Here is an 8,989-nt window from a genome sequence, read left to right as displayed (position 1 = left end):
CCCCACCCACCCCCGGCTCAACTAGCAGGCTGCTGAAAGAGAAGCTCCATCTATCTTGTGAGGGATGATAATAGCTCATTTCAGATGCTGTTCTTTGCAGTCTTTTGCATGTAGTAATGGCTTCACACCATGCAAATAAAAGTATGGTGCGTTGAGCCTTATGATGAAAAGGGCTTCCTTTTGAAGACAAAAAGCTCCTAATGATGGTGGCTCTCTCCTCATTTTTCTTCCTTTCATTCATCACCTTTTCTCAACAGATGTAAGGAAAAAAGCTAGTAACTTCCAGAGGAGAGGAAGTCAAAACACAACTCTCAACCTAGGAGGAAGACATACAAGACTTTTCTCCACTGTTATTTTAGGACTTCCCAAAGCTAATCTGTGTCTCCTCACCTTCCCACTCCCTTTTCATCCCTCCTGCTGCTCATTTCAGTGCTGAGATGAAGCAGTATGTCTCTCCAGCAGTGAATCACTGCAAGCTTTTTGTGTCTAACCATAACTCTGACCTCTAGCATCTGTGTTGCTTCAGGGCTGAATCATCCGAACCTGGATGCATTAGCTGGACAGAAAGGACAGTCTCTTTTTCACTATTTCATAATTACATCAGTTCTACACATTAGGCCATAACCCCTTTAGAAAGAGATATCAATGTATGTGTACAGAGAAAAAAAAAGTGTGTGTGACTGAAAAACAGCTTTTCTCTGACACTAATTGTTTTCCGAGAGCTTTTGCTTTGAAATTCTTGGTAATAATTAATGGAAATGTTTTAGCATGCAATCTGATGTTGGCTGTTTCAATATCACCCAGTCCATCTGGTGCATTTTTCTTCATCTCTGCAACTTCTTGTTCCAGGAGAAGTATCACCTCTCTCTCCATCCTTTCTTACATAAATGTACTGTGCTGAGCAGCTTTCCCTAATCCATGGCCAAGATATTACGATCACTGTTTTTTACAGATACCTCCCCGGTGTATTTCCAGGCAGGCAAGAGGCAGCTGTACCTCTGGGTACTTGTTCAGCCTTTACAAAACAGCACTTCAGGGCTATGGTGTAGAGTAGTTCTCCATCCTTGGGTCTGAACCTTCCCCTTTCTAGACCTGGAGAAGGCCTTCCAGACAGGTTTCCCCCAGAGAGAATGGCTTAGCATAAGAAACAAGCAGAGGGCCCTTCTTCCTTCTACAGGCAGTGCCAAGATCTTCTACCGGGCCGTGCTATTCCAAGCAGGCTGCAGAGGACACAGAAGATGCAGAAGAAATGCCATCAGCATGGGGCCCTGCAGCATGATTCAGGGAGGCTGAGGGTGGGGGCTGGGCAGGTGGCCCACATGGCTGTCAATGAGCAGGTACCAGAGCTGAAGGAAGGCACCGACTGCAATTTTCTGCAATGCCAGAGTCAAGTCTGTCTTCAGAGAATGCGTATGATCCGTTCTGTCAGGTGGCTGCAGTGGTAGGTGACTTTCTCAGAGCAGATTTAAAATTTTTCACAGCCCTTTTTACGCTGACCACTGAGCCCCTTGTATCCTTTGCTGGAAGAGGGCAAATGTCAGAAGACCACACAGATTTGGGGTCTTCCCTCACCTGCAGCATCCTTCATAGGCAGCGAGGTGGGTCTGCAAAGCAGGGCTGTGGCCGTGGCTTTGTTTTGTCACGTGGCACTCGGCTCCCACTCGGTCTGTTTTCCCCTGCAGCATCTCCCACTCGCCACTGACAAATAAAGCAGAGCTGAGTGCAGAGCCGGTGGGGGGCTGACAGATGGCCCCGTGAGGCTGATCATCATATTTTGCTACCCGTCTTTTGTTTCTTTTTTCTTTTTTTCTTTGCTTCCTGTCATTATTCAGTTCATTCCCTTTTAAATCTTTCTTCACATCCCTCTTTATCCCAGTCAGTCACCGTACTCCCTGTTATAAGGGAGGCATCCCAAGGACGTTGTATGTGGCATCTGTTACCACATATGGTACATCTGCTGCTTCAGGGAGCTCTGAGTGTTTCTGCCTCGCACTCTTCCATGTGCACCTGTGTATGTGCATGTGTGGGATGTCGGCTCTTCAGCTGCCCCCTTAAGCTAGGACCCCGTCTGATGCAGTTTGTGTTAGCAAATACATAAAACAAGCATTCTGGATGGCTGACAATTTATTTTCTGAGCAAATGGTCCCCTGCAGATAGGATTGCTATAAACTTTAATAGGCTGTATGACAGCCACAGTTGGAAGCTGCTAGATGTTTTCAGCTTTAGGGTGTCTTCGTCACCTCAGCCAGTGCGCCATGCATTTAGGTTTGTATGAACTGAAGCCCTCAACTTCATCTGCCTATAATCAGGGTGATGCATAGCATAAACAAAGAATTGGCAAAGCTCACTTCCCTCTACACTCCAGCTGGTCTGCATTGATTTTCATTAATATTGGTCTACTGGAGGTATTTCTGAAATCTGTTATCATCATGATGTCTCTAGTATCTCATGGTTTTATGGATTACTTATTTTCCCACATGAAGAACTTACAGTCAAAATCAGATCTGTTAACTAAAGTTATTTTATGAAAGAGGAAGAACTGGAACAGAAAGAAAGGGAGGGGAGTCACAGAAACACTTAGGGAAGGGTTTCAGAAGAAGGGAGAGGCAAAAGGCAGATTTTCGACAACTTCCCACCTCATACAATTGGAAATATGTGCTGCAACTCATTTTTGCTAGAAAGTTTTCCAAAAGTTATCATGTCTGAATTGGGTAATGAGTTAGAATCTGTCTGACTCTGATGTCTTTATGTTCCCTGCCAAGTGACAAAGTGCAGGGGAACAATGAAGAAAAAAGGAGTAATCTTAATTTTTTAAAAATGTCTGTGTCTTTTTTTTTTTTTAATTCATTGGGAGAATCAACAAAATATGTTGGCCAAAAGGGAAAATTTATTTATTATTGTAATTTTGGAAGGAGAGACAGGAGGGGGGATACAATTTTTTAAATGCAAACCTCTATTGAAAATGAGCCTTATATTTCAAATGTGCAAGGTGCCCTCTTGGAAACCTGGTGAATTTTCAGCTAGGTGGAAAGTGTGCCTCTCAGCAAGTGATAGGCAAATTCACCCTTCCCAAAACAGATGGGATAAATTATCCCCTGAAAAGCTTTTCTCTCTCTGTTGTTTATGGAGGGAACCTAAAGAATTAGTGATGACCAGATATGTAACTTTTACTTGGCTAAAGATGAGATGAGCCCTGACTTCCTGAAAAGAGGAATGAAGTGAGGTAACATAGGGGAGGAGAAAGTGGAAGGAGGACTGGACGGCAGGAACTGAAGGTATGAAACTGCAGAGCAGAGGTTTTTGGCAGCCTGAGAATCATAGAATAGCTAGGAAAAACCTTTAGAAAGGATTTAGGAGGTGATTTGATGGTTAAATTGGGAAGGACTAATACGAGTTTTCTGCACAGGAGCTCTCCAGGACTGCTGTGAGCTCTGTTAGCACAGGGACTAACTGGGGGTTAAATGGTGGGGATCAGTCTTACCGGTTTACAGGTGGAGAAATTGAGATACAGCACAATTATTTAGCACATTGTTCTCCTTCAGCCACATGTTACTGAGTATATTACTGTTCTTTGTACACCAAAGTGATCACTTCTTAGCAGAAAATTTTGGCAAAAGGTTTATCTAGAAGGACTTAAAATAGTATGGGGGAAGGCATTAAAATAGCCATAGGCCCAGAAACCTGTAAATGTCTAAATTGTTAAGTTTTGCTTTAACACTGTCCCTTTAATGGCTTTTGATAAGCTCTTGCATGCCAGTACCTCCGTTTCAGCAACTGTGAAATAGCATTTATAATGCTGTTAATGCATTTTTTCAGGGGAGCTGAGGGAATTGGTTAATATGTTGGACAGAAGTGTTTATCAGGGTGCCAGGCTATTTGTTGTGCAAGGATTTCTTGTATTAATTTCGCTGTCTGGCTTTCTAGGGAAGGATATGGCAGCAGTGCAGAGAACCTTAATGGCTCTAGGCAGTTTGGCAGTTACCAAGGACGACGGCTGCTACAAAGGAGATCCATCCTGGTTTCACAGGTAAAATCCAAAGCACAGCTTCCCAGAGCTCTCTTCCCAGGGAAGCTGGTAATATTATATGCCTTTAGGCTTTATGGAAATTTATTGGGAAAGGAAAGTAAGAACCTTTCCAAAATTTCCTTGTCATGGAGAGATTTTTCTCTCCAGAGTATAGAGGAGGGAAGCAAAGACCCAAGCAGGCACCAACATTTTCTACCTTGGCTCCCGGACTTTATCAGCATCACTGCTAGGTCCACATTTTACCATAACTTAACAGCCTAAAGTTACACCAGAGCTGCTGGGAAGGGTCCCTGTGGGAGCTGTGTAATGCAGCTGTGTTGCTCCGTTTTCTTATGTATCCCCCCCTCACTACACCTTATGTGTCCCTCCTGATCCAGAGCTGGAAAAGCACTGCTGGTACTGGGATTAAGGAGCCTATTGCCCATGGCTCCAGCTCTGGTTTCCTCCCGGAGGCACCCCTTTCAAATGAGGCTGTGTTGTGAGCATGTGTGTGTGCACGCATGGGGACCCTACTGGATGGCTGGCTTTTGGTAGTGTACACAGGGAGGAGTGCAGCATCCTGCTCCATCGTGCTGTGGTGAGGGACTCACATTGATCACTGAAAAAGAGACAACTTTCTTGTCCACTGGTGTTATCCTTAGAAGGATAGCAATGATAGATAGGAAATTCAGCCATCAGTTTTGATGCTATTCATCTATTTAGCAGTTTCAGCTAATCCTCTATATCCATTTATGAAAAGGGAAGAAAAATGGCAGCAGCCATGCAGATATGTGTGTCATAAGAGTGTCTGGTAGGAAAGATGTACTTTTGCCTCACATCAGATAACAGAAAGAGTAATGAAGACAAGGCTGTCATAGATGTCAGCAAGCCCCCCCTAAAGTGCCCCTTTACTGAGCAAAGAGAAAGCATAAAGCCTCTTCCCATTTTTCATCAAACCAAAAATGATTTCATTTTCTAGTCGTCTTCTTTTCTTGGAGAGTATCACTTATCTGTGAAGAACTCTGCCTTGGCAAAGCTGTTCATTTGCTCTAAAACTCCATTTGTTTTGGCTAGGGAGACTGAGAAGCAGGGACAGGAAGAAAAGGAAATCTTCCCACAGTTAACCCTCCTGCCCCACAGGCATATTATTGACATGAGATCCCACCATCCAAGAGTATTTCTAATGCTGAAATATCTGAAGCATGTTAGCAAAAAGAGTGCTGGCTACTTCTCTTTGGTTTCCATGAATTTTCTGATGTCCAGGTGAGGCTCAGCAAAAGCAAAACAAACTTCACTTGGTTTGTCTTAAACCTTGAGCTGGGTTAGGTGAGGCTGAGACCTGAATTTTAGATGAGTAAGTGCAAACTCCTATGTATTCTTTATATGAAATTAGTTTAAATTAACTTAGTACAGTCCCCAAAGAGATTTGTATTTATTGAATATAATTGGGTTTAAAATTCAAATCCAGTTACAGGCTTTAATATAAACCAGACATGAAATCGCTATGACTCAGACAGGCTTATTTGTTTTATGTAACTAAAACAAAGTCCTACGTGGAAAAATTATTTTTCATCTGGACTTTTAATTGTAGGTGGGAACGATTTTCATTGGCATAAATGAAGATGTGATCACCTCCCTTCTCCCCTAGCTGTGTGTCGTGTCTGTACTGCTCAGATAGCCAATCCGTACCTACTGCAGACCCTAAAGTAGCATTTTATAGCCACTGCCTTAAGGAAAACTGATGTTATTTCTATAAAGAAATAACATATGGCAGATCAGGAGCTGTCTTCTGAGTAGCTTACCCATCCCTTCAGGCAGATCAAGCCCACTCACTGCCACCCAATGTTAGTCATGAGTCAGGGCTTTCAGGCTGATTCTTAATCGCCTTAAATTACATTGAAAGAAGTCAAGATTAAATGGAATGAGAGTATCCACGCTGGGATCTACAGTGATTATAATATCCCTACACTTGAGCTAAGCCATTTAACTTTCCATTACCAGTCTCTCACGTACCCAGTCCCACCAGTCCTGATTCCCCCTTCCTTGCACAACCTAGCGGGGTGCTGGGACCCGTGGCTGTCTGTTGTCTTGTGGTTTGGCAGCCACAAGCACTGATGCAAAGTTGGCATAAAATGTTAACAGATCTGCAGGGTGGGCTCAGTTTGCAGTAAGGGTGTTGCCAGGTGATGGCATGCAGGCCAAACAGAACTTGAAATAAGGTGAGACAGTGAGGGGAATAGACTTGCCCTCACCAATTTTTCTACAGTCTCAGTTAAGGCCATTTCCACCAACCTGAAGGCAAATCGTAAGTATATGTTGTTATCTGTAAGACCATCATATACTAAATGTGGTGCTTATGATGGTAACATAACACTGTATGATCCAAACTGTCTATGTAATCAACTTTTATTAGCATATCCAGACTTCCCTTTGGCCTCTCTTTTTATTTCTTCTCTGCAATTCTCTTTTTATTTCTTCTCTGCAATTCTCTTTTTTTTTTTTTTTTCCTGTTCAGAGATAACTTTTCAACTTTCTGTGGAATGACTTCACAACACAGCTGCAAATTCTAGGACAGAGAAAAAAAATAATAGAATGTGTTCTTGGCATTTTAATTAAAATAAAGGCAGACACAGTGAACCTGAGATTCAATTAGGTAATAGGAGTAGTTCTAAAAACATCCTCTCTTGGAGATCCTGGCAGTAGTTCGGTGCCTGTGTAAGGATTCTGGAAAAGAAATTAAGCAGCAGTGAGAGGGGGTTACTTTCTGAGGCACCCAAAGTTCTGTGTGCCTCTCTCTAAAATGGGATGTTTTCTGACAAGAACTGTGGGATCTGAGAGCCTGCGATGGGCTTCTGTAAGCCCTCTTGTTAGTCTATACAGTAACACTGGATACCCGTTCTGAAAAATGACAGGTCAGTGCTGGTCTTCTGTGGACCTTTCTGGTTTGCTGGGCTTTCATGCAGAGAGGGGTTCTGCAGTGACCTGAACTGCCTGAGCCTGGCAAAGAGTTTAAGTGCTTTTCTGGGCTGGAGCCAGGGTGTTCAGCACAGTACAGGATCAGACCCTCCCAGAGAGGATCATGTTGATGGTTTTCAGTCACAGCAGGCACCTAATCTAGCATTCACATCTAGCGGTGGGGTGGGGAGAAAAGGGGAATTGTAACTTGATGAGATGTTGCAGAGTAAACCGATCGCAGGACAAACAGACACAGCAGGGGGGATTGTACCTGGGTGGGAGTAGAGTCTGGCTGATGGAAAGCCTCCCTCAGTCTGGGGCTTTGCTGACTCTTGCAGCTTGTTTGGCAGCAACAGACTGATCCTTCTCCCTTCCAAATGACTTGTTTTCCCGGCCTTGTATAAATGAAGGATTGATCTAATACGAACAGTTTCTTGCAAGGCAGCAGAGTACAAACTTTTGTGCTTCTTCTTAACTGCCACTTTTGCCCTGGGTGCTATTTGCAGGGGAACGAGTCTCCTTTTAAACTACAGCAAAGGTCTTTTGAGACCAGGGACACAGAACAAAAGTGCTCAGTATGTTTTGACAGAAGATAAAAGACTGTCATACATTTAAGACACAGGTGCAAAGGGCAAAGTCTATTGCTTAGGAGAGAGATCTGGAAATGGCAACAGAGCAATTGTTCTGTCCTGCGGGCAACTATCATCCACTCTGCAAAAATGAGCGTCACTTCTCTGTCCCATTCTTTCTCTGGGTATAGTCAGCTCTTATTTACTACACGGAGTTAAATAATACTGATTTGTACTGTTGCTCTAGATGGCTATCAACTTGTATTACAGCACAGGTGGGTGTCTCAACGATCAGATCCCATGGACTACATCTTTTAAGGGCTACAGGGCTTAACACGAATTAATCCTATCATGACTACATGATACAGCACTACATAAATAATTCACCTGTCATAGCTGCTGAGGAAGTCCCTTGGGGTTCTGCAGGAAGTGCTACAGTGAAAGTCTGAAGTGTAGTTGGTTTGACTAGAGTATTACTTCTAACTGCAGGAAAGCAATTAGCCCAGCCAGTATGGTCCAGCCCATGGGATCATGCAAATGAAATATTGCATTACAGGGGACACACACGTCTGTTAACATGAGACAATTTCAGATTGCTTTTCATGATCCTCTGGGCATATGCAGAATGATGGTATATTGCTTTTTTGTCTGCATCTGGACAGGAAAGCACAGCAGAATCGACGAGGATTTTCAGAAGAGCAGCTTCGTCAGGGACAGAACGTAATAGGCCTTCAGATGGGCAGCAACAAAGGAGCATCACAGTCGGGTATGACAGGCTATGGGATGCCAAGGCAGATTATCTGAAAGCATCTCTGCCTGTAGAGAAAACACTCCTTCTGCAGCATGGTCTGTTAAAAAAAAAAAAAGAAAAAAAAAAAAAAGAAAAAAAATCTTGTTAGTGCCCTTTCTGCCTGGTTTTTAATAGTTAGCGCTCTCTACGGTTTGGGGTATTTTTGGTTTGGTTTGTTTTATTTGCAGCTACAAGAGTTCATCTAGGAACTTCGGGTTTCGTGGTGGTGTGTGTCAGTTCACAGCACGTGCGCACTGCTGCCTCCTACTTTTCACTTCTGAACTATGCAACGACAATTATTCTGTATTAATTTATTTGCAAAGTGTTATCTTCCATATTTGTCTTACACCGCACTTGTATTTCAACCAATAACCTCGTTCTTAAATTCAGTGATGATATTGTTTGACCTAAGAATAAATGCAAATTAAACATACTTCGTAGACTCATTATTTAAAGGAGCTAAAAGCAAATAAAACCAATGACCATATGGTACAGTGCTGAGGAGTTAAATGTTTTGAATGTGTGATCTGTCTCATCTCTTAACTCAGAGCCATCTCCAAGTGACTCCTTGCTATAGTTTTCACAGTCTGTGTTCCATGTTCAAGTTAGTGTTTGTCTAAAGGCCACACCCAATGTAAGATCCCAAAAAGAAGAAAAGATATATTATCT

The 8,989-nt window shown here is 43.0% G+C and overlaps 1 protein-coding gene across 1 annotated transcript; it reads left to right on the top strand.

The window, feature by feature from the left end:
- Positions 1–1,319: 1,319 nt before the first annotated feature.
- On the top strand, positions 1,320–8,334 carry LOC104470825 (transgelin-3-like). Its single transcript, XM_010085881.1, has 3 exons — positions 1,320–1,410; positions 3,925–4,027; positions 8,193–8,334. Exons 1-3 carry the CDS (start codon positions 1,320–1,322, stop codon positions 8,332–8,334), a joined length of 336 nt encoding a protein of 111 aa, XP_010084183.1.
- The last annotated feature ends 655 nt before the right edge of the window (positions 8,335–8,989 follow it).

Source organism: Pterocles gutturalis, unplaced genomic scaffold (genome assembly GCF_000699245.1).
Source record: "Pterocles gutturalis isolate BGI_N339 unplaced genomic scaffold, ASM69924v1 scaffold31365, whole genome shotgun sequence".
Taxonomy (NCBI): domain Eukaryota; kingdom Metazoa; phylum Chordata; class Aves; order Pterocliformes; family Pteroclidae; genus Pterocles; species Pterocles gutturalis.
The sequence above is the reverse complement of the archived record's forward strand: the minus strand, read 5'-3'. Positions and strand labels throughout refer to the sequence as shown.